At 41.8% G+C, this 23856-nt stretch overlaps 9 protein-coding genes across 11 annotated transcripts; 3 read left to right on the forward strand and 6 right to left on the reverse strand.

The window, feature by feature from the left end:
• Positions 1-16: 16 nt before the first annotated feature.
• LOC145700690 (protein-cysteine N-palmitoyltransferase HHAT-like) lies at positions 17-23410 on the reverse strand. The gene is made up of 5 exons (XM_081778017.1): positions 23396-23410; positions 1604-1800; positions 781-1560; positions 338-737; positions 17-294 (listed from the first exon to the last, which is right to left on the reverse strand). The coding sequence occupies exons 2-5, from the start codon at positions 1695-1697 to the stop codon at positions 60-62; spliced, it is 1509 nt and encodes a 502-aa protein (XP_081634143.1). The 5' UTR covers positions 1698-1800; positions 23396-23410; the 3' UTR covers positions 17-59.
• On the reverse strand, positions 1855-3738 carry LOC145695820 (anillin-like). Its single transcript, XM_081772850.1, has 5 exons — positions 3214-3738; positions 2878-3169; positions 2576-2834; positions 2402-2532; positions 1855-2359 (listed from the first exon to the last, which is right to left on the reverse strand). The coding sequence occupies exons 1-5, from the start codon at positions 3417-3419 to the stop codon at positions 2165-2167; spliced, it is 1083 nt and encodes a 360-aa protein (XP_081628976.1). The 5' UTR covers positions 3420-3738; the 3' UTR covers positions 1855-2164.
• On the reverse strand, positions 3734-5271 carry LOC145695819 (uncharacterized). The gene is made up of 4 exons (XM_081772848.1): positions 5072-5271; positions 4457-5025; positions 4303-4420; positions 3734-4259 (listed from the first exon to the last, which is right to left on the reverse strand). Exons 1-4 carry the CDS (start codon positions 5254-5256, stop codon positions 3734-3736), a joined length of 1398 nt encoding a protein of 465 aa, XP_081628974.1. The 5' UTR covers positions 5257-5271.
• On the reverse strand, positions 5679-6699 carry LOC145695822 (peptide deformylase-like). Its single transcript, XM_081772853.1, has 2 exons — positions 6404-6699; positions 5679-6208 (listed from the first exon to the last, which is right to left on the reverse strand). Exons 1-2 carry the CDS (start codon positions 6516-6518, stop codon positions 5679-5681), a joined length of 645 nt encoding a protein of 214 aa, XP_081628979.1. The 5' UTR covers positions 6519-6699.
• Positions 6536-7889, reverse strand: LOC145712191 (peptide deformylase-like). The gene is made up of 3 exons (XM_081789876.1): positions 7886-7889; positions 7105-7373; positions 6536-7059 (listed from the first exon to the last, which is right to left on the reverse strand). The coding sequence occupies exons 1-3, from the start codon at positions 7887-7889 to the stop codon at positions 6745-6747; spliced, it is 588 nt and encodes a 195-aa protein (XP_081646002.1). The 3' UTR covers positions 6536-6744.
• Positions 7828-10478, forward strand: LOC145695821 (uncharacterized). 2 transcript variants are annotated; one of them, XM_081772852.1, is made up of 5 exons: positions 7828-8167; positions 8215-8465; positions 8514-8864; positions 8909-9431; positions 9479-9620. In XM_081772852.1, the coding sequence occupies exons 1-4, from the start codon at positions 8007-8009 to the stop codon at positions 9133-9135; spliced, it is 990 nt and encodes a 329-aa protein (XP_081628978.1). In that variant the 5' UTR covers positions 7828-8006; the 3' UTR covers positions 9136-9431; positions 9479-9620. The 2 variants fall into 2 exon arrangements, with proteins under 2 accessions (XP_081628978.1, XP_081628977.1); XM_081772851.1 differs by lacking the exons at positions 7828-8167; positions 8215-8465; positions 8514-8864 and adding exons at positions 9781-10131; positions 10175-10478 and having other exon boundaries at positions 9144-9431; positions 9479-9732.
• LOC145700699 (uncharacterized) lies at positions 10725-16862 on the forward strand. 2 transcript variants are annotated; one of them, XM_081778028.1, is made up of 10 exons: positions 10725-10879; positions 11413-11618; positions 11711-11839; positions 11993-12100; positions 12196-12456; positions 12498-12545; positions 15328-15400; positions 15443-15783; positions 15926-16044; positions 16537-16862. In XM_081778028.1, the coding sequence occupies exons 2-10, from the start codon at positions 11430-11432 to the stop codon at positions 16679-16681; spliced, it is 1413 nt and encodes a 470-aa protein (XP_081634154.1). In that variant the 5' UTR covers positions 10725-10879; positions 11413-11429; the 3' UTR covers positions 16682-16862. The 2 variants fall into 2 exon arrangements, with proteins under 2 accessions (XP_081634154.1, XP_081634162.1); XM_081778036.1 differs by lacking the exon at positions 16537-16862 and adding an exon at positions 16302-16329.
• LOC145700748 (uncharacterized) lies at positions 14203-14929 on the forward strand. Its single transcript, XM_081778077.1, has 2 exons — positions 14203-14395; positions 14439-14929. The coding sequence occupies exons 1-2, from the start codon at positions 14285-14287 to the stop codon at positions 14694-14696; spliced, it is 369 nt and encodes a 122-aa protein (XP_081634203.1). The 5' UTR covers positions 14203-14284; the 3' UTR covers positions 14697-14929.
• On the reverse strand, positions 17091-20313 carry LOC145700759 (uncharacterized). Its single transcript, XM_081778089.1, has 9 exons — positions 20131-20313; positions 19831-19949; positions 18953-19132; positions 18701-18906; positions 18405-18652; positions 18113-18331; positions 17922-18066; positions 17345-17602; positions 17091-17304 (listed from the first exon to the last, which is right to left on the reverse strand). Exons 1-9 carry the CDS (start codon positions 20193-20195, stop codon positions 17104-17106), a joined length of 1641 nt encoding a protein of 546 aa, XP_081634215.1. The 5' UTR covers positions 20196-20313; the 3' UTR covers positions 17091-17103.
• Positions 23411-23856: the final 446 nt, after the last annotated feature.

Consider the following 23856-nt stretch of genomic DNA (forward strand, 5'->3'; position numbering starts at 1 on the left):
ATACAATCACATACAGTTCATGATTCGAACGAGTTTATTGTTCATCAGGGAAAAGTAAACTAATTTGGTTCAATTTGGATATTTTTCGACCAAATTGTTGAGATTGAAATAACACCAGAGTAGAGAACAAAATGGAGATAAAAAGTATATTGAGCGTTTTCAAAGTATATTCTGTTGATGATCTGGAATGCAGCATCGGATTGGAACAAATAAATCAGGTTTGAGAGGATAAGCCAGCCAAATAAAACGGATTGAAGTAAGATATTGAATCTACCAGTTATTGATGAGGGGAGGCTAAAAATTTTTATTATAAGGGCACGTAAAACATCTGCTAAACCTTTGAACAAAACGAGTTTGATACGCTCTGTAAATCAAGAATTCAAGCATAACACCAGCACAATTAGCTGTGGCCCAGTCTCTGCATGTTTCTGTAGCTCCATGCCAATAATAGACAGTGAAAAAGCTTGCCACAGTCCCAACGATTACCCTCCATGTTGCCCGCGAAGTACAAATAGGCAAGTAAATGCAATGCTTCAAGAATAAATGAAGGCCTTTGTCGAATTCTCTCCACATATCACGGAAAGTACATCGGGTTGATACTTGATGCGGACCGCCTGGTGTTCGGATTCCGCAGAGGTGAGACCAAAAAGACCCAATTCCATACATGACCATGTATTTCAAACAGAAATGCTGGACCGCGTACATTGCGACTCCAGTAACTCCGACAAGTGAAATGTCTAATTAAATTAATCAGAAATTTATAAGACATAAACGAAATACCTTTACGAGATCGTGGATCATAAGCGAACGAAGAAAAGGGAATCACATGGAGGTAAAACTCAATAAATACGAATAAGATTCCAAGGCCAATAAATTGTTTGAAAAGATCAACAAAACTCGTCGTAAACACACGATTATCTCGGTCTTTTCGATAAAAAGAATAAATGAACCAAGGACCACAGAAAACGGGAAGGAAGAAATTGTACTCTAGGGCGTCAAAGAGGCTATCAGGATTGTCTTCTTGAGCCGCGATAAATAGCGACATGGAGATAAGACGGAAAACTTGAGTTGAGATCGAAAAGACAAGAAAGTAGGTCCATCGTTTAGGCAGTTCTGGATCGAGAAATTGAGTGAAAACCCACTCGTAGTCGTTGATGAGCGTGACAAAAAGAAAAGCAGCAACATATATGATGAATCTCTCTCGAAGTCGACCAAGAGCGTAGAAAACGACCGTCAAGGAGGAAATAATCAGCATTCCTTGCCAAGTAAGAAGCCATGTCAGGATGCCAACAGAAAGAATGAATAGAATCCCTCGTTGGATTATTTTTCGAAAGTGTAAAAGACGGAATAGTTGATAAAAAGAAGTATAGACAAAGGGAACAACGAGGAATAACAAAGGCCCAGCCTTGATGAACTGCTCCCACTCGCCGTCACGCCGATCTCGCTGGTGAAAACGCTGGATTTTCTCGACGCCAAAGACATTGAAAAGTTTGGTAAGCCATCCTGGTTTCAAGTGGCCGAGGCCAGTAAGGCGCTTTTTGTACGATTGAACTTCAATGCCTACGAATCACTAATAAGCACATTTTAAGTTCCTTTTAATTACCAGTAACAATCAGCAGATACGTAAAATTCAACCACCAAACAACATGTGCGAAGAGAACTTCAGTTTTTTTCAATCTCGGCAATTTAAAAACCATTTTCGAGCTTTTACTACGGCTCAATTATCTTATGCTTCATCGACGTTGAGAACAAAGGCGACCTTTCATATTCGTTTCCCAACGCCCAGGGCCAATATAAACGGTGCTGAATTACGTACTTCAGCATATTTGCTTTTTGCAAGAAAATACAGAAGAATAAAGTTCAAGGCTTGTGGCTTTATTTGGAATGTGACAGAGTGTAGGGCAGCTCAGATAAGATTTGATTTAGCATGGGGTGAATGGGGGTGATCGAGATGAGCTTTGTGATGAGAGAAAAATAGTGGAATGTGAATCGTGTTTGGATTTTAAATGAGCGGGAAATTATGTACAGCTCTGAAAGTGATGCAAATGTGAATAATAGTATTTTCTATGTACAGTCTAGCTAAAAATGGCCTAGCTTCCGAGAGAGTCGGGCACCGGAGCAGGCAAATCTTTGTGCCACACTCGAAGCTTGTTAAGTGTGCTATTCAAGGCTTTGCACCATTCTTTCTTCTGCTCGTTGTCGTCAGCAGAAAAAACGTATCTGACGAACTTGTTGGGATCGTAAGATGAGACGATTCCTTCGAAGTGTGTTGGATTGCGCTTCTGATCGCCAGCGAGGGTGCGCAGTACAACTCGAAGCAATTTGGACGGGAAGTCATTGCTCGATTTGCTGTTTTCACCTGAAAATTGTTGAAGAGGAGAGAAATAATAGACTGATTTACCTCCTCGTTGAGCGCATATCGAAGACTAATGTAGCCTTCCTGCGGAAGATCTTCTTGATCTTCAGGATACTTCCAGAAAGTAATCCTGTCTCGGCTGAGAACCGCCCAGTATCGTCGCCAATCTCCGTAGTCTAAGAATTGTGTAAGAATAGGAAGTAAGTAGCGAAGGCTTACGTGAGTCACCGCCTTTTCGGACAGTCAAGAATGTGGAGAACGCGGTGCTCTTTGTGAACTTCATCTCAACCGGCATCGCAAAAACCGATTGGATCAGCGAGTCCCAAGTCGTACGGAGTTTGTACTGCTCGTATGACTGTGCCGTGTCCATTGTGATCGAAGCAGAACCAACTGATCGGAAGTTCGATTTGCGCACAGCGTTTGGTCCGCCCGCAGACATCATCGCTGGATTAGATGGAATTTTTTCGACCGATGTCGACTGAACATGCTTTTTATCAAAAAATCATCTGAGAAATTATTACCTTTTTGAACCCAAGTTTTTTGAAAAGCTTTCCGCTTGCAAGTTGCTTGGATTTGGGTTCAACCTTTGGCATCTGTGTTGACATCGAGTAAATGGAAACATCGATGACAAAATCTTGCCGCACATTTTTGAAAGTACATCGTGAGTCAAGAATCAGCGACTTTTGTTCGCGAATGTTTTTTATTTCTTTGACTGATGTTACGTGCACTTGGTCGTCGACTTGCACAATCGCCATCATCCAGTGGGTCGAGTTGAGATGCTGAGGACTTTGGAAGGTTTCCTGGTAACGAGTTCTAAGGAAGAAAGTATGAGAAGAGATATTGAGTGCTTTTGTTACCTTAGATGAATGTCACCAATTTCGAGCTTCCCGACTGAAAGCCCTTTTTCAGTTTTCAGCTTCTCCAGGCCACTCTTTGCCGCTTCATACTTTTTCGTAGCCTCCAAAAGGCATGCCTCCGCCGCGACTTGAGTCTGAGTTCCCTTCCCATGCTTCAAATCAGTGCAAACGGATAGAGCTGCGCTTGTTTGCCTGATGATGCTCATTTGTTTGGAGACGATCTCCTCGAGTTCGCGCTTTCTCTTGGTGATATCGACTCTGACCTCTTGATTCTCGACTTCTTGAAAGACGCTAGAGACGGTTGCCCGGGCCTCGTAGTTCTTCAAACGCTGCGTTTTGCGAAAACTGGCGATTGATTTTGGGTTGAACTCGACTATCGAAGTATCGTCGTAAGCGACAGTGTTGCTTCTGCGCTTGTTCTTCGCTTTTGGGCTGACGATATCTCCCTCTTCGTAGTAGCTCTTTTCTGCCACATCTTCCAGTATCTCATCCCTTTCACGGCGGGTGCTCAATGCGCACTTCAAGGAGCTCTTCGACTCGGCCAAAAGTCAAATTGATTGTTGACAAATGACATTGAATGACCTCGTTTGTATCCAGTCACATTTGATACTGTATTTTCGACTGTGTTTTCCATCACGAAATCTTCGCTCGCTGATTCGTCCATGTGAAAGGACTCGATATTGTCGGAAATTCTCGTTGACTGCAAAGGAGTGCCGAATTCAGAAACTGGCTCTATCTTCGCATTCAACAAGGACTCGTTGTTTTCAGAGCTGTGGAAGCTACCGACAGTGTCGTTTGAAGTTTCTGCGACAGGAAGATGTGGCTCTGGAAGCATTTCCTCGCGAGCTGGAACAACTGTGTACGGCTCTGTATTAACAGAATCAGAGAGATCGAGGCTTTCTGGTTCTATATGTTGTGCTGGAGGAGTTTTGTCGACATCCATCGACTCATCAGATTCTGCTCCGAACGATTCTCGCGTTTCAAGCAATACTGGAGGCAGATTGCGCTGCTCGGGCGTTCGCTGATTCTGTGGCGTATTGAAGTTCCTAAATTTGACTTGATGAGTAGATCAAGAGGCGAATGACTTACGCAATAAGTTTGTTGACTTTCTTGACTTTATTTAGCTCCAACAACGACTCATTTTTTGACATAACATGGGTTGACTCTGGTTCTGGCGCTACTCTTGAACTCGTCGGCGTTTCAACAACTGGAAAATAATTATAAATTCAAATGTGTTTCTTACGTTTAATTGGCTTTGGAGTAGCTTTAGGCGAGTCAGTCATCAGCGAGTTGATCCTGTCCTCAAAAAATTTGGCCTTTTGATGCTTTGACTTGGGCACTATCGTCGTCGATTTCTTTCCAGCTCTTTCTAGTGCCGCTTGAATTTGTTCTTTCGCAGAAGTCTGTGGCACAGGAACGCTCGGTTGCTCGATGGTTTTGAAGACAGGAAGACCTGAGGATTGGGCTTGAGGCTTTGGCGCGGAAAACTTTTGGACAGAAGCAATGTCCGGCTTTGGCGCTTTCGAGGGAGTTTGCTGGAGACTGTCGTCATCCCAGATAGCGCGTTCGGCAGCCATCTGAGCCCATTTGCTCTTTTTCTTGGAAGGCGTTGAAGGAGTTTCGGGAAGGGAAATTTCAGTAGGCGCTTCTGTCATGTTGACATGCGAGGCAGATTCAATTGACGGTAGTTCACGAGCGGTTTCCAGGATCGAATTGTGTGATGGTTCTTTTCCCTGGTCCGCGGAATCGCAGTTACGCAGATGCGCAGTCAGCGCGGCAAGTTTCGCTTTACGCTCTGCGCGCCTCATTTCGCTGAGAAACACCGTTAGAATTTTATCAGACGATTTAATCAGCTTACCTATCAGACATTTTCGGTTTTTTCGGCTCCGTCTCTTTCGCCTCCACATTCGATTCCAGTAGAGGTCTTCTCTTTGTCGATATATTCATATCGACAACTGTGCAAGGATCAACTCCTTGTTCCGCTATTTTCTTCTCCCTCTTCATTTTCTGCTCGAGAAGCGCTTTTTTAAACTCACTGGCCATTTTCCGATCGATTACAAGCAAAATTAAATTCTAAACTTGAAAAAATCCGTTAGGTAATTAGCCACTTTATCACGCGCTCACAAGCTTAGCAAGTTCACTTTGTACAGAAAGATAAAGAGCAGTAGATAAAATTGTTAAAATCGCAAACGTTTTAAAACCTTTATAAATTGTTAGGTGTTTTTGAATATCTAGCCCTGGTGGAGGCATATTGGTTTGTTGAAAGTACTCTAAATTACGAATGTCGCCGAGACTACGGACTAAATCATATTCTAGCACTCCTACTGAGTGTTTGTCTGTAACTTTGTCGATGAAGATAACGCCATTAAGTTGATCGACGGCGTTTTGGACCATGAAACTATCTGGAGGAGTGAGGGTCATTTTGACTATCCTACGGGCGGCCAGGTCATATGCTGTCAGCTCTATTAACTTTCAAAATGGTCAAAAAAGGCGGATAATGTTCTCTCTAACGGTAAAAAAAAATCAGTGTGCCAGCGTGGCAATTGCGTGCAAAAAATGATCGTGAGATAAATAACGCAGATGTTTTGAAACTTAGATCTTTTAAAACAAAAACAACCACACTTTTTGACCAGTCCCTGATGTCGTTCTACTACACCCGAAAGAGCGGGCACGGACAGCGAAGATTCTATTGAAAACGCCTTTTCATTTGTCAAAGGCCGTATTTCCGGATTCGCGAAGATGTAATTTTTTGTCTTGTCTGTCCCCTTGATCGTAAATCCGTCTTCGTCAAGGGCGAGGTGTAGTTGAACGAGCATTATTTTCATCGGAAGGCCGACTTGAGGAGCGGTGATCACCCAGCCGTACTGCGCGAACTTTTCCATTTTGTTGAGTGATTTGATAATCGCGGGATTGTGCTGCTCGAAGGTCTTTATGTCGACGCTGTTGTAGATATTCACGTCGAAATCCGCTGCAGGCTGGCGTAGAATTGGATCACCTGAAAACACGATTAGACTTCTCTTTCTTATTTTTTATATAAAGGACTCGGGATTAATTATTGAAAATGGCGCGTAAAATTCGTTTTTCAAACTGGGCGTTTTTCAAAAATTCTGATTCTCCGATCAAATATTTGATCAGTCAGCATAAAATCAGAGTATCAAATATCGTAAGGAATTTCGTATTTCCTTCTTACCTATCAATGCGATGTGATTGTATGGAAGATATTTGGGGCCGATTTTCTTTTGAACCCGAGATCGAGTGATTTTCGCCGCTCTGGTGAAGATCGAGCTGCTCATTCTACTAATCATTTCCGTCAGTTTGAGAATTGAATTGAAGCATCAGTTGGTAGCAGCAGAGATAGATAAGGCAAGAAAGAAGGAAATGACGGAAGTGAGGGCGATTGTTTGCGGGAGCTTTTCGGATTGCTGGACGAGTTCGTCGACTATTTTTCTCTCGCCAGCGCGAATTCGGAGAAAATTTGAAACGCCAATCGCTTCTTTTCAAAGATACAACAATTTTTTACAAATTAAAGTACTAAATTAGAAGCAGAAATATTAGAATCTTTCCTTTATCTTCGACTCTATCGAGAAACAAAACTCCATCCAAATGATCAATTTCATGTTGAAGGCAAAAGCTATCATCTCCTTGAAAATCCTGTAGAATCTCTTCTCCATTACTGTAGTCAAACGCCTTCAGTCTTATCGACTCGTGTCGAGGAACAGAAGCGACAAGAGCTGGGACGGAGAGGCATCCTTCTATCGACGGGACAACTTTGGTACTTTTGCCGACTATTTGAGGATTGACAAAGACTTTTTCTCGTCCATTTTGGAGGGTTAAAAGGATGATTCTCTAAAGAAAAAATATGCTAAAAGAAGCTTCTTTGAGAGTTCAAACCTGATGAATTCCGATTTGCGGGGCAGCTAGCCCAAGTGCATCAAATTCTCTTGCCACTGATTGCATTTCTTTGACGATCGTTTCCAATTTTTCATAATTTTCCGTTTCAACTGGCCGTGAGATTTCTCGAAGCAGCGGGTCCCCAATTTGCAGCGGGAAGTTAAATGGGGCTTGCTCTTTACGACCCCTTTTGTCCGGGTCATCACCTGCCGAGTATTTTCGCGGAAATGGTGGATTAGGAGGACCCTTCCCGGATTTTCCTTGAGTTGCTCAGTTTTGGCTTCGCGTTTTTCAAAAAATGCGCTCTATACATAATTATGATTCTTCTTTCTGAACGGAATAAAATGCGTTATTTGAATTGGACGATATGCAAACAGTACACAGAAATCAAGGTGAATAAATTAAATATGAACTGTAAAATATGTTTCGTAAGAAAATTTCTGCAAAGAATGGTTGTGAAAAACTAACTTGCGCAAAACTACCACTGTTTTTTGATCGAACAGTTGGAATAACCAACTAGTTTTTATTTAGTGCAAAAGTGTAAATTGAGATTTTTTTATTAAAAAAAAATTAATAAAACCAGAATTCCTTCTGAAAATATCAGAAAATGTAGATAATCCTTCTTCTGTCAAATCTCTTTTCAAATTCAAATTACTCCTCGCTGATTTTCATTCTTAGCCGGAATAAAATGAGCGCATCATTCAACATCTCTAGACGCGCGGGATTTGGCGCTCGTTTCTGGATCTGTCGTGCACATCGCGGCGGCCAATCCGCAGCCAACCCATTCACTCCCTTCACTGCGCGCCTCTCGACTTCTCGTCATTCTCGGATAAGCGCGTGAAATTCGCAGCGTTCAACTCATCAACCCGAACAGAAACGTTTCAAAGTTTGAAATTCAAACGATGAAACTCAGGGCCGGCATTGATTTGAAGAGAGTTTCTGATGGAACTTCAGCATCTGCCACGAAGAAGAAAGTTAGACTGGATTCGTTTGAGAGCCTTTTCCCTGGGATGTTGATTTCCTATGGAAGGTTTGGGAAGTGCTATGGATCTGAATGTGATGGGTGAGATTAATGACTTTACTTTCACATTTTGTTGATTCAATTATTAGAGTGCCGATGGAAACAGCAGAATACGACGGCTATCGACTGTGCAGGCAGTGCGCAGAAAAGGAGAACAAGGAGAAAGGTGAAGACTACTTCTTTGCGTCGGACTATACATTCGTACCTTCGGATGCAAAATTCAAATGCGCAGCCTACCGTATTGATGGAAGCTGCAAATCACTCGAGGTATCGTTCAAGGACTTCTATCTCGGATCGTGCTGCCAACCCGCTTCAAAATGGTTGACCGAAAATAAGAAAGGTGCTTTATTATAAATAACAAACACTTATTTAACATAACAAATTTCAGGCCAGGAAGTAAAGCTGAAAACGATTCGGAAATATTACGACTCACTGAATGAAAAAAGTAGCTTTACAAGGAGAAGACTTGATGCCCGAGTGAAAGATCTGTGGGTTACAGAACATAGACTGAGAGTGGAAAAGGAGAATTTTGAGAACAAGCTCGACGAGATGAAGAGACAAGTTGAAGAACGCGAAAAATATCTAGCTCACCGTAAAAAAAATCTGGAAAATGCGAGAAAGGAGGTTCGTGAGATAGATGCAGAGAAAGAGCCGCATGTCAAGCGATACAAGCAGTTGTTATACGAGTATCACTCAGTCGCCACCGAACTCTCCCTCGATTACGGTGTTAAATCAAAAGGTTAACCGTTAATATTTAAAATATATGCTAAGTATTTTCATTAGAGATCAATGTGATGAAAGACAAATGTTGCATCTGCAAGAAAGAATACAACTTACAATTTATGCGACGGAAATCAGCTCTGGCAACCTGTGGACATACTGCCTGTTACGGGTGCTTTCGTGATGCTCGAGTAGATTACAACGAAGACGATGAAGCCCTGTATGAATGTCCGATAGCCGAGTGTGGGGAAGACTTCGAAAGGCATGATATTGTCGAACTGCACGACTAGCAGCGAGGCACTTCCTTGTCTTTTGCCAAAAATATCATTTCTGTAATATCATTTTTGTAATTATTATTTCTTCTTACGACTGAAAAAATGTTTAGTAAAAATAGAGACAAATTCCATTCTTTAGATACAGTACGGTCTTTTTTCACTATGAAACTCAGGTCCCGCAAAACAGACTACGGTGAGGCTTCGACAACCGCCTCAAAGAGAGCCAAATTGGATTCGTTTGAAAGCATTTACCCTGGCATGCTGATTTCCTATGGGAAGTACGGGATGTGTTACGGTTCTGGATGTGATGGGTGAGTTTGTAGACTTTTCTTTCGTAGATAATTAATTCAATTATAAGTGTGCCGATGGAAACGACAGTTTCGAAATTCACTTCCAAGCGAATGTGCAGAGAGTGCTTGAAAAAGGAGTATGAGGATAAAGATGATAATTGGCGGAGTTGGGAACATCTATTTATACCCTCGGATGCAAAATTCAAATGCCCAGCCTTTAGTTCTGATCAAAGCTGCAAATCTGGCAAGGTGTCGTTTACGGAGTTCTATCTCGGATCATGCTGCCAACCCGCTTCAAATTGGTTGACCGAAAATAAAAAAGGTACTTCATTTTATCATGGAGATAGTAAATGAAGACGTGGATATTCAGGTCAAGAGATAAAGCTGAAAACAGTTCGGCAGTATGTCGACTTATTGAATGAAAGAAGAAGCTTGGCTACTATTAGAGTTATCGATCAAGGGAAAGATGTCTGGCAGGCAGAGCGAGAACTGAAAGAAGAAAAGAAAAGGTTTGAGAAGAAGGTCGAAGAGATGAAGAAAGAACTTGAAAACTACGAGAAATATGTAACTCGCCAGAGAGAAGATCTGGAAGAAGCGACGAAAGAGTTTCGCGAGGCAGATCAAGAAAAAGAGCCGTGTGTCAAGCGATACAAGCAAATGCTTTACGAGTATCATTCAGTAGCCACTAAACTCTCCTTTGATGAAGGGATATCACAAAACGGTAAAATTCAATATTTGAAATTTATGCTAACAAATTTTGTAAGAAATCACGATAGACAAATGTGCTTTCTGCAACAAGTACTACAACGGCGATGATCGTCGAAAAGCAGTTATGGTAAATTGTGGTCATACTGGTTGTTACCGCTGCTTGGCTTATAGTTGGAACGAGTATGAGTGTCCGTTTGCCGACTGTAAGAAATATGCTGGTTTCGAGGATGTAATTAAAGTGTACGACTAATCGGACTTTCAAACAAAATATTATTACTATTATATTATATTACTAAATATTATTACTAAAGTGATTATCTGTGCTTCATACTGTATAAAAAGTGTGAGAATAAAAAATAAAATAATGGAAATCGAAGTAAAAGAGTTGAACTCTGCAGGCATGTTTTTTTATAAAAAATGAAAACATGATAAATATTTGCAGGGAAATCATGGAAGAGATCCAAATTACAGCAATTTGAATCAAACTAGACGCCTGGACTTAGGACCTCGTGAATTAAATTAGGAAGAAGACAGAGCATGTTGAGCAATTGATAGCTTGGCAAGTTAAGCTGGGACCGGATGAGGGAGAGTATGTGAGGCCTTGGCGAGAAGTGGCGATGGGGATGAAGCTGAAGCGCGCCGAAGCGAACCAATCGCACAGCCAGAGCAAAAGTGACACTACGCGTCACAGAGAAAGGAACCCTCAGAGATTGAATCAGCTTCCCAGCAATTGAACTTTTCGTCATGAACATCTGTTCAAGGTACAAAGCTAGTCGTAAAACTTTAAACGATAACCATGGCCGTGATCTATTGATTTATTCCTCTTCCTTGATATCAATCCCTTTTTCAAAAAGACACTTGGTTTTATAAGCTTGTCTAAATAATCAAGATCTTTGTATGTTCAAAAAATCGTCAAATATGAGCAGAAGTTTGCCAGGAATGTATTCAGGCGCCTCGTCGGTTTCACCAACGTGCGAAATGCACCAAAACGCGAAAACCACTGTCCGCTCCAACAAATTTTCGCTCATTTATTCATTTCTCCCCATTATTTCCCCAAGAGACGTTCGAAGAAAAAAAAAACCCTGATTCTTGTGTTATTGAAAATAACTGGAAATCACCGAAACTCTTAGGCGTCTTTTTAGAGTCTTTTCTCGGTCAAGTTTGAGTAGGGTTTAAGGTTTTGTTCGCGAGAGGGGAAATAACTCAATAGAATAATAGGCCCTATGGGTTGGTCTTTTTCCTTTCAATGATTATTGAGAGAAATTTTAAAAAGCTAAAGGCTATATTTTTTCAGGTGACTGAAAATCGAAAATGTACCAGCAACCTGGACAGGCTTCCATTCCTGGAATGGTCGCACAGCCACCGCCACAACAGCCTGTCGCTCAGACAACTGCTCCCGGAGCAGTTCCTGGCGCAGTCCCTGGAGCTGTACCCGGTGCTGTTCCAGGAGCACAGACCCAGCCCCAAGCTGGAGTTCACGGTCAACAGCCGCCTAATAAGGTACTTTTATGAAAATTTAATTCAAGCGTACTTGGCGACTAAAAAGACGCTAAATTCTTAATTTGTCGACGTTTTATCAAGTTGTTTTCAAGCTCTCGTTCTTCAACAAGGCTCCAGTGGACCCCGCCGAGCGTTTCCGCGGCGAAGGCCAGAAATTCCGAGCTAAGCTGATCGGCATCGACCAAGTGCCCAACTCGCGTGGCGACAAAATGTGCCAGGAGGTAATCGATTTCCACCACTTAATTTCAACCGCCTATCATCTTATAGAGAAGCTCTCTCTTTCGCAGTCTAAGAAATAGGGTTGTTTTATTATCCCCCTCCGATTGTTTGCAGAGAGACAGTGGGTCAATTTGAACTCACGTGAGTCCGTTTAGGTCATTCTGAAGCAGAAGTCAATTGTCACAGCCTCGGGCCTACACAAGCAGAGAGTCGTCGTTCAAGTCACTCTTGAAGGAATCACCATCATCGACGTAGACTCAAACGTAAGAGACTGTTGTTGTGAACTTAATTATTTTATCGTCGTCTCGCAGGAAGCTGCAAAGTGTGGCAAACAAACACGCTGACTATTTTCGTTTAGCAAACGCAGTTCATTCATCCCGTCGAGAAAATCTCCTTCATCTCTCGCGACACCACCGACAGACGGGCGTTTGGATACATTGTGGAAGGGGAAGAAAAGCAGTTTCACTTTTTTGGAATCAAAACTGGCAACGCAGCTGAGGGACTCGTGTTGGCTCTTAGAGATCTTTTCCAAGTCGTGTACGATATCAAACAGAAAGAGAAAGCTGGTGGAGGAGCCAGTGCTCAGGCAGCATCTGCGAACTTGCAAAATCTTGAACAGGTTGCTTTAGCCCCTAGGATTTCTATAAATAACAAGTCTAGGGCATTTCTGAGCTGACTGTAGTTGCGAACAACGCTTCAGGCGCCCCTGTAAGTATCCAGAGTCCATTATCCCAAAATTGTCCTTATAATGTCCTCTGTGATTAGAAGGACCTAATTCTGATTTCTCATCAAGACCTACCACTACTCCACATCCGACCTGACCTCAATCGCATCCGACCTATCTTTCACCGGATCAATGACGTCTCTCCGACGAAAATCGAAATTCAACAAACTCAAATCACGAGTGTCCGGAAGTTTCAACTCGAAGTTAAAAAAACTTCTGCCATCGTCGGAAAAACTAAGCCAAAGGGGGAGCATGGAGAGGCTTAGCCCGCTTTTCTTTGATGGAATCTGCAAAGAAGGTAAGCTGTGAAGAATTTATAGACTATAGTGAGCATTTTGAGATTTCCTTCTTTGACGCTTCCGTTTTTCTGTTGAACTTATAGCATGAAGCCCATTCATGCTTCAAAAATGTTTTATGTAACATCTCAATTTTTGACAGCATCTTTGGTGTCATCGCTTCATGCTCTTGGCAACAACGTATGAATGTAATAGTCGTCATCTTTCAAGGTGTCGGCAAGCTTGACTTCGGACTTGACGAGGATCATTATCATGCTCAGTTTTAATCATATTTTCCAGCTCTTGAATTGGAGAGTTGCGACGAGACGGATGAAGATATTTGTAACCGTCTAGCATTCGAGTTCAACGCAGAGCACGTTCGTAGTGGAAAAGTGCAAGAAAGACCAGTTGATGTCGGTAAAACGCTCAAAATTTCCAAGCCTCCACGGAGAAAATCTAAATCACCTTCACAGCGGATGAAATTTCCATCAATAACGAGCATATCCGGGTCCGATCTAAGCGAGGAATCTGCTGATGAGGATAACCCGAGAGGATCGTTGAGAATATCTTTGTCTTCAGGAAAATGGTTTTATTATTATTGAATTTATCTGAGGCGATCATATAAAGTGCTTTATAAAAACCAAGAATAAGATTCGTCAGATGACCATTCTATCGGGTTCACTGCCGACAGAAAATCCGTCAAGTCTGTACGCTCTAACAAGTTAACAAGAGACAGCCAGACACCGACCCGGGATGAATGTGATTCAATCGAAACAGGATCCAGCTTTCGAAGTTTCCACAGACAGTCCACCTATGCCTCCGCAAAGTCTACATTTTCCGCTTCTTCGGGTGTATCTGGGACATCAGAACATTCAACCACGTCAGACGGTTCATTCACCAGGCTACGGGGTTCGTCAGGAAAGTTACTCTCAAGTTTTGATTCCGTTGCTCTTGTCGAGACGTTTGCTCGGAATCAACTTTTAAGGACGGCGCAGAACTGACTCAATGTCAAGGAAACGTCTTGGGCACGTCTTTAAAGAAGAAGATGAAGCTGTAGATCCTTGGTCACCGGCGAAAATCAAGAGTGATGAAGACAAGGAAGAATCTGAAGCACTCGAAAATATCGAAAGTTTTCCCGTTGATTGGACGAGTTTCGCTACATCGTCAATCAGAGAATCTATTGACCAGGATATCAATTCTTCTTTTGATACCCTTAGAGCGGAAGATTCATCTGCTCTGACGAACGATTTAGGAAAGGATAAAACGATGAAATTTATGTTAAAATGGGTGGGATCACCACTACAGATGCTGACAGAATAACAAAAAATTCTTCTCCTACCTTGACTCCGTAGCTCTTGTTTACAATCGTATCTCCTTAATAAGATTCAACCGACGTGCCAGAATCTTTATTCGGATCTGTCAGCTCGACACCCACTGATGTAACATCCATGTGGGGTGATTTTCCTCAAGACGCGCAAGAAGCCTTTGCCGATGCTCAGGAAGATGTAGATCGCAAAAATTATTTCCTCGATAGAATAATTGAAGAAACGATGGTAAAGGTACGTATCGCTGATTTAAATACAGCAATTATTCAAATTTTAGGTGACTCACGAAATTAACGAAAATGGAATCCATCATACGTATCAGCATCATGCTACCTGGGAAAATATTATCTCCTTGCCAAATTATGCCGATGACGATGGCGCGTCCGAATCAGGATCATCGTATTCGGGCAGTAGCAGCCGGTCTGACTGGTCGTCAAACAGGGAACGAGTTCGTATTCTGAACTCGATCGTGAATTCAGCCCCAAATGCTTTGATGCTTTTGTTAGTGAAAGAAAATGCAAATAAAAACTCGTGATAAGCTCGAACGTGACAACGTCTTCATCCAAGGAAGCCACTGATTCCACTGGATCTGCAGAGATTCAAGCTGCAGACTCTGTTATAATTCCTTCCACGAACAAATCTCCGTCCTCGTCACGATGTGCGAATTCCAAAGAAGATATTTCTGTGACTAAGGAGCCCCGAGACTCCTTTGTGCATAGAAGGGAAAATTCTAATGTTTCATCTGCTTCTGGAAAAAGCAGCATTCAATCAGAAATGGACCGTCTATCACAAACAGGCATGGTTTCAGAAGACACAGGAATTACTTAATAGTCTCCATTTACGTCAGATATATTTTACGTTCGAGGCCTTTCCATATCTGCCGTGGTTCGCGTCACATGAAAAACCCTCCTGAATCCATTATAGAACGCAACAACCTCATAGCCGAACAAATCAATGAAAACCAAGACCTACCTCCAGTTCCCTCCACCCCCATTTTCGAACGATTGACTATTTCTTCATCCTTGCGATCAGGAAGCACTTTCCGATCTCAGCACCTGGTGCGGAGAAATTGCCCACCACCCATTCCACCCAGACTTTCCGAGCGGCGGAAAAAGGTCTCGGGACCTCCCGTAGTCTAAGAGAATCATTAAACTTATATCTTTCAGGCCGTACCAGACACCCCAACCACTGAGTCGGCTCCTTCAGGAAACGGCCTAGACGATCTTGCTGGCGCTTTCGGTAAGAAAGTGTGGAAACAAGATTTTCAACTTTTTTTTACAGACACCGCGGCTCAGTCGCCAGCCGAAATCTCAACAGAAAATAAGATGGCTAGCATCATGGGTGCGTTCGGTAGTGCTCCACCTGCCCAGCCGAATCCTACCATGGGAGGAATGGGAGGTATGCCTGCTCAGCAAAACGCTTTTGGAGCAATGGGTGGTATGCAAGGAATGGGCCAGCCTGCCATGTCTCAGCCTACAATGTCTATGCCTTCTATGCCCCAGCCTTCATTGTCACAGCCTGCAATGTCCCAGCCAGCGATGTCTATGCCCACCATGTCTCAGCAGCCCATGGCCATGCCAGCCATGTCTCAGCCTCAAGTGGCTCCAATGTCTACAAATACGGTACGAAATGTTACAGGAATTCGAACACGTTCAAATAAGCATAAAATTGAATTTGATTAGCAATTTCGGTAGCTAGTCTTGATTTGGACTGATTCAATGTTGTGGAAATGAATTAAATTTCTTCGTTAGAATGATTCTTTAGGGATTCGGATCAAGCACTGGTGGCATGATGGCTTCGTCAGCGATGATGCAACCACAGCCTACCAATACAAGCCAGTCCACGATGTCCCCTTCAGGCGGAACTAGTGTTGGAAAAGCCATGTATGTATTGCTGAAAACATCTGATATTTCTAGCAGAGCATATTCTTGTGGAAAGCCTCTGCAGATCGTGTAGGAGAAATGTAACTACTCTCCTTATGGTATGCTGAAGCTCTGTTCTATAGCCTATAGAATCTATAGACTATTGGACTCAAACTTCAGGATCCCCAAAGATGGATTTTTTACCATCAGTAAAATTATACTGTACCGTACATTCGATATGTATGAGCGTAAATATCAACAAAAATGTAGAGTTCTAGGCATCGCTTGTAGCTTGCTTTACGCATTCTCGCACAAGTGATACTTTCCCGCGGTGAACTAGCGAGTAAGTGTTTACATTTTATCTTCTTCCTTGATTTCGAGTGCGTCAGAGTGATTTTGGAGCTGTTCAAAATCGATTGCCTCGACCAGCTGTAAAATAGTTTCTGTTTCTACGTCAGACTTTTTCACTAACAAAAGTATCTTCTTGACCGGGGTTTAACTATCAAAACTTAGGAACGATCCCTTCGCGGACCTCGGCGGACTAACCGGGCTCAAGCCAAAAGCTGCGCCGGCGCCAACGCCAACTATGGGACAAATGGCCGCCAGTGCAAACCCTCCACCACCGCAGCAGCAGTCTTTTGATTCTTTATTCGGATAACTTCACAACTCAGCCTTTTTATTTTCTTCTGTTACTACTGTTAAAAAACTTGGGTAAATAAGTTCAAATTCGTCGCCAAGTGTCAAAGTCACCAAAAACAATTCTAATCTGCTCAAAAAACTCTGTCCAAATGCCATATACAATAGAATAAAGTAAATTGCAAAACTGAAAACAAATTGATCGTTTTTGAGAAATCTTTAATAAATAGAATGAAGTCAGAATGAAAGGTATAAACTACAGAAAGGCTTTTTGGGGAAATATTTTGATACAGAAAATAAGATAAGTAAGGGGTCGTTTTTTATACAGGGCTTTCATCTCATAGAAAGATTGATATGCAGCAAGATTGAATTGAAGTTGGTTGTTCAGGCGCGATTTATTTTTTTCACTTGGCATTGAATTTAGTTCTCGATCATGTTTGACACTCAAACACTCATCGCATGATTTTGCGTCGTGACTTCTTCAACTGAGCGTTTCAGGTGGAAGAATTCTTTGAGATTTTCCTTGGCTCCCCGATCGAAGGGATTTGTAAACTGGCCCATTGAATTTTTCAGGTATTCGTATCTTCTGAAGTTGACTTGTTCGTTCGTCGTCATGTTTTTGACAGCGTTGTATGTCGTCCCAATCTAATTCCTTATAAAACTGTTTCCAATATGATAAACTTACGAATAAGGGAGTGCACAAAAAGGTGAAAACTCCGCAGATAATCTGGCAAAAGAGCAGCCACCAATCCTTCTTCGACTCTTGATGCTGAGTTTGGTAGGCAATATAGTGAAAAGTCCAGAGCATCGCGACTGTGGAAGCCAAGAATAAATAAAAATGATGCTGGTTGTGGTAGCCAATGGAATTTCCAACATAGGCGCAGTGATGATCAAATCGCTTCACGCAACGATTGAGGATTTTACAGTGCTTTGCTCGAAGTGGCTAAAAAGAGGAGTAAGAGAAGAAGAAACATGGAAAATCAAGGCCAGTGCGATAAAGCTGCGGGGATAAGCGTCATAGAGCTCCCCACTTTGAAGCTTGATGGCGTCTAGGAAGACGGAAGTTTCCATCGCACCTTGAGCCGAGCCCCGAGTTTCATCAAAAAGTGACCGAATACTGCAAGATTGCATCCCGTATTCGGATAGAAGCTCCTTTGATGAAACCAGCTCACCTTCAAGATGTCTGAAACTCGTGAGCTTCCTAGATGGGAAAAACTCAATGTCAGAGTAATCATATCATGAAGTTCATGTCATAAGCTTACCTTGACACATCTGCAAGTATGACAGAGTCGACTGAGAGGATTTTCTTCGCCGTCTTCCCATTTATCATAACGAGCTACAGCTTTGATCTTCTCACTGTACTCTTCTGTATTTCTTGGGAGAACTCCGGGGTCTGTATTGTGCACCCTAGAAGGAAAGTCAACGATCGTTCTTCAAATGAGAACATATTTACCTTATCATATTGACCCAGAGAACAAAATTAGCACACCAGAAAAATAAATTTGCGATTGGAAATCCCTCGAGCGTAACAGTAGGCAGTATTCGTAAAAAATAGGTTGGATAAGCGAGGAATATCAGAATTCCAAGCATGAAATGCATCGTTGTCTTTCTTCGTCCAGGGGGACCGAAAATCACGGACTGAAGGTCGAATATAGGAATAACGGACTTTTGCCTTTTAAAGTGTTTCAAAAGGAATATTTCTAATATTAATCGATTCTATATTTAGAAAAGTATTCTTTCGAAACACTTCCCTGGCAGCTGATCTTTCCAGATATCTGACCGTCTCCCAGTGCTTCCTCCCCTCCGCGAGTTTCCTAGGTGAATTTCCATTAAAGTCCACGGCTTCAAGTTCGACGTCTTGCTCCACGAGGACTTTGACGGTATTAAGATTTCCAGACAGACAACCGAGATGAAGCGGTGTTTGACCGAAATTATCGCGCTGTTTAGGATTGAAGCCGGAGTAGATCAGAAGGCGGCACATTTCTGCGTTACCCTAGAATAAGATTTAGTGAAAACTGGTCGGAGATTCAGCTGATTCTACCTTGAAGGCAGCCCAATGAAGAGCATTGTCGCCTTCTCGATCGACAAGTTGATACCGCGCTCCTCTGCCGAGAAGATAGCCCGTCAGATTCGTTCTTCCATACTGCGAAGCTGTGATCAGTGGCGAACAGCCTTTGTTATCCGTGGCATCGATTGCCGCACCGGCTTCGAGGAGGAGGTCAACGACTGGCACATGCCCACCGGAGGCTTAAAAATGGAATTAATTACGAATTCGATTCTCGAATGGACGCACCAGCCCAGTGAATCGGCTGCGCACCGAGCTCGTTCCTTGCTGGCATATCCACAGGAGCCCTGCATTCGATGAAGAAACGAACGACATGGCTGTGTCCACCAAGAGCTGCCCAGTGTAGCGGAGTATGCCCTTCTCGGTCGTATTGGTGAAGGACCCCTACACCCAGACGATCGACGATTTCTTAATAAGATTTATTTTTAAATTATTCCCTTTGATGGAAATTCCGACAAAATCATCGAACATGATCAAGGCCTGTTCAAATAAAGATGATTAAATTGAAATAATTTACAATCATGGCGATTCAAATAATTCCGAACCGGTTGAATCTGCATTTTCGCTATGAATGTATTATTTCGCATGAAACAACAGGAAACAGTCACCATGATTAAAACAAGATTGGTTGAATCCTCAGTTGATGATGTAAAAATTACGATTTCACGACATAAGTTATGACGGTATTTTTCCGCAAGGGCCACAGCGCTCTACTGTACGATATACACAAGAAATACAGCAGCTAGCAAGCATCTGATGACTGAGTTTATATGGGTCCATTCAATTTTATAATATCAGAAAAAGATGAACGGTCTCTTCTCGAATATAACATAACAGTCTCGTATGACCAAATACAGACTGCAGTTAGCACATTTATAGATAGTTTTCCGTCAATCATGCAGCTTTAACTGCCATTTGTTGAATATAAATTAAATTCAAATAGGCATCTGATAGACTGTTTTGTCAAGACGCCATAGGATCATCCGGGTTTCAATGGACTTTTTTTTATGTCATTCTAACATGATCAGATTTTTCTCGAAAGAAACACAATATTTCATGTGATGATTCTTACCCGAATATAGTAAGAAAGAGAAGATCGATCATACCTTGGCAAGGAATGAGGAGCCCCGCTTTTGCAGCTTGAAAGACGTCATACTCGCGCAATACTCGCTCGATTTCAGCATCTTCCATTCCCGACATATTCGAAGATTTCACAGACCCAAAACCTTCCAATTGGTTTAAATAAATTAAAATTCAGCTGAGCAGAATATCAGGACTCCTGAGTCATGAGCGCAAAAATTACTAGCAGACGAGACAAGAAGCTGCGTTCATAGAATAGATCACAAGGATCAGATGCGCTACCAATGCCAAATAAAGATTGTTAGATTGCAAACGATAAAACCATTCCTGGATAACCCTGTGGGCCAGCGACGATTCCGGGAGGACCGGAATCCATCCCAGGAGAATCCATTTTCTTCGATAACGAAAATTCCCTCTTCTACGATTTTCTTCTTTCTTTGGCGATTTCGATTTCTACTTGTCTCTTTGATTTTTGTATCTGAAAGAAAATAGGTTAATTATTAACAAAAATTCTTTATCATTAATGAGTCGTTTTTTCATGCAGTAACAAGTTAGTGGAGCGATTTTCCCCGGCGCGTCGTGGTGCTAGCACCAAAACGGATTGGAGGAGGAGCAAGACCCTCTAGGCAATCTCACGGCGTCGGGAAAAAATTCTCAGCCGGATTCTTCATGAACTGCTTTGATGCAATTTAGGTTTTGATCATGAATTTTTCAGTGAAAAGCAGATAACACACTTTACATTGCTTCAATAATTTCAATAATAGCTCTTCGGAAATTCATTTTAGAAAAAGTATTCAGCTTTCTTTCTTATTTTCTCTTTCAGTTTTCTAAAAACATTTCATAAAAGAAAAGAACTACTGTAAAACAGGACTGTAGTGAAATTGAGCCAAGAAATCTCTCCTCGCTCGAGTGACTTTGGCCAATAAGCGCGCTCTGAAGATTCGGATCTGGGGAAACGATAAGAATCATAAAGGAACTGCCGAGATTGTTGCGCATGATACCCTTGATCATCCAGCTATTCCTTTGATAACAGTGATAAAATTAAATCATATTGAGTCGATATTATTGACTAACTTTATAATATAGTTCAGCTCAAGCAGTGTTTCATAAGGAAAGAGATAAAGGAATTTCCTTTTTTTATCCTTTAGGAAATATTATTTTATCCTTAGCCTTACTGATAAAACTAAGCGACATGTCATCTAATTTATGACATGACATCGTCGTCTTGGGTCTGCTACATCATCGGTGAGGATTCATCACAAATTCTTCCTGAAGCTGGCGCTAAAGAAAATGTCTCGCTTGCGCCAGAATTCAGCCCTCGTTTTTCGTATAAAAACAATTTCGTTACTATCACAGCATCAGTTTCAGTTTGAACTCAAAAAATGAAACTCCTCATCATCTTCAGCTCTCTTGTCTCACTCGCTCTTGGCGATTTGCTCTACCAAAATCGGCTCACAAATCACTTGGTTAGTGCTTCCAGCGCGACCAGGTCGGCTCTGACCGCTGAGGATCTGGTCATGCTCCAGATCTTCAAGCACGATCCAAAAATCATGCGACGATTTTTCTTCAAGCGCAGCTTTGCGCGACGCATGAAGTAAATCCGCATTCTGGAAAATGGCGTCGGGGAGATCAGCATTGGCTGGAATCTAGGATATTTTATTCGAATTGAGCTTCAAGTCTTTCGACTTTCCTCCTGACTTGATTTCACTGCAAACAAATATAACGGAATTTCTGTAATCATTTTGTATTTCATTGTTGAAATCAATTTTATTGATATCAATCTTTATCACAGTTTCTATGTTATGGAAACTAGAGTTTTCATTTTATGATTTCTGTATGATCAAGGTAGGACCGAGGGCTTTTTATATAATCAAAATAAGGTTAGTCAAATACTCTCTATGCCCTGATAACCTCATTTACCAAAAAAGAACCAAAGCTCAAGTTGACCCAGATTTTAATCGACAAACCATGCCAAAAACTCAAATTGTTCAACTTTCTACCAGAAAACGAACCACGAAAATGCTCATGCAAATCAGATGCGAACTATATACAACGTCAGTTATTGATTTTCCTATTCAATGAGCTCAGATCCATTATCGATCAAAAATTTTTCCACACCAAATTATCGAAAAAGATGAAGCGTTAATTCTTCTTAGCAATTAAATTTTCCCCAGCGAGAAGTAGAAAAAAGAGAAGTTGTAAAAAGAAGGTCTAGTGAGCTTAGAAGAAAGAGAGAGCGTAGTAAATATTTGACCTTCAGAAGTTTAATATCAATCAGGCAAGGACGCCCTTTTTCTTGGGCGATTTTGTTGGATAAATTAATATTGACGATTTGAGAATGGAAGTTCAAAGCGGAACATCGGATTTTCACGCACAGGTCAATTTTTCAACATGTAAAGTCTAAAATTTAAAATACACAAAATTAAATTCAATGAAAGTAAAATTGAAAGAACAATTTTATATTTAAGTTAACTGTATAGATTTATTGTTGAGACGAGCAATTTGAGAGTCGATAATAGCTTGAATAAAGTAAAAAGTCATAAATTGATTGTTAGAAATAATTAGATTGGCGCTTTATTTTTATGAAACAAGTATTGAAAAGTTGCATCGATGAACTTGAAAGCGACATTGGAACAGACCGTTGATGGTGGTTTCAGGGAGATGCGGTTTAGCTAAGTTCAACAGTAGAGTATTATATAACTGGAGAAAAGTAGACTGGGCGTTGATGCCCCTGGGGTTTGGTGTGGTGCCTCGTTTTTCTTTCAATTTCTTTTACTCCGCTTGTCTCAAGCTCAGCTCTCTCTCTCTGTTTCTGCGCTTTACCAGCCCCTGGCCAATGGCGCCGCTCACGCTCAAACTGAACACACAAAGCCTGCTTTCTCCTCCACTATTCTCCACCCCAGTGGCACTCGCCCTCCAAAACTAGTTCCCAAGTGACCTTGCTGCCCCACCGCGCGGTTCTAGAGAAGCTCAGCTTTGCCAGAGACAGACAGAGTGCTGAAAACGCCCGTTCTGAAAAAGCCGCGCTTTCTACAACGAAAATCGCTCTCTTACGCCCTCCCAGGCGGCGAACTTTGCCGGTTGAGCATGAACGGTCACAAGCTAACCGCGGTTACTTTACCCTCGAGGGGTTCTAGTAACAATGATATCTCATCGAAGAGTAGCTCGAAGTTTGAACTTTTTAATTTGGAGTCTAAACAATTTAGTTTAGCCGCGAAACAAAAGCTCCTCAACTCTAAATTGTGCCCAAAATGACCATCATAAAAGGCTGAAGAAGCATAAGCTTAAGCCGCATGCGGCTCAAGATTTGGAAAAGCCTCTTTCAAATAGAATTGATTCAAAAACTTTCGGATTCAGTGAAATGAAGGCGGATCAACCTCTTTCGATTCAATCTTTTATGAAAAATGAGAGACAGGAAATACTTCTCTTTTATTTGCCTAATGATTACTATTGAAATATTCTATGGCCATTTTGCCTATTCTTGAATTGATGAATTTTTACATTTCTGTAAACTCGAATCATCGGAATAGTCACTGCTCCGTTATTCACTTTCCCCGTCCTACAAGTCTCCAACTTGATCATTTTCAGAATGTGCTGTTAGACAAAGAGAAAGCAAAAAAGCTCGAAGATGATCTCGCCGATTGGTTCCGAAAGAATTGAACCATCTCAGGTCGGTTCGGTTTTTACCTTTTCATTTCCTCTGGAAGTTCGCCAGGAAAGCGCGAACGGGAGTAACGTGGGGAGATTTATCGCTCTGACATTATCCGCTTTAGGCCTGGGAAAGCTTTAGTCCTGAAGAACGGAATCAACTCAATGGACTCGTTTCACTCTACGGACCGCAGGAGGGCCAGCGACGGTTCTACGCCGGTCGAGGGCCCAGTTCTAATTTAGGAAAAGGGATGAAAATTTCAGTGTTTCATTACTGACAAAAACGATTTTGCAACCAAAAAGCTTTACAAAAACGTTTGCTTTAGCATTATATATTATGATACATGATATAATAGAAAGTTGAAAAAATTCAAAAAGAGAAAATTTCTTCATCCCTTTCTACA

This window comes from Oikopleura dioica, chromosome 1, assembly GCF_907165135.1.
Source record: "Oikopleura dioica chromosome 1, OKI2018_I68_1.0, whole genome shotgun sequence".
Taxonomy (NCBI): Eukaryota; Metazoa; Chordata; class Appendicularia; order Copelata; family Oikopleuridae; genus Oikopleura; species Oikopleura dioica.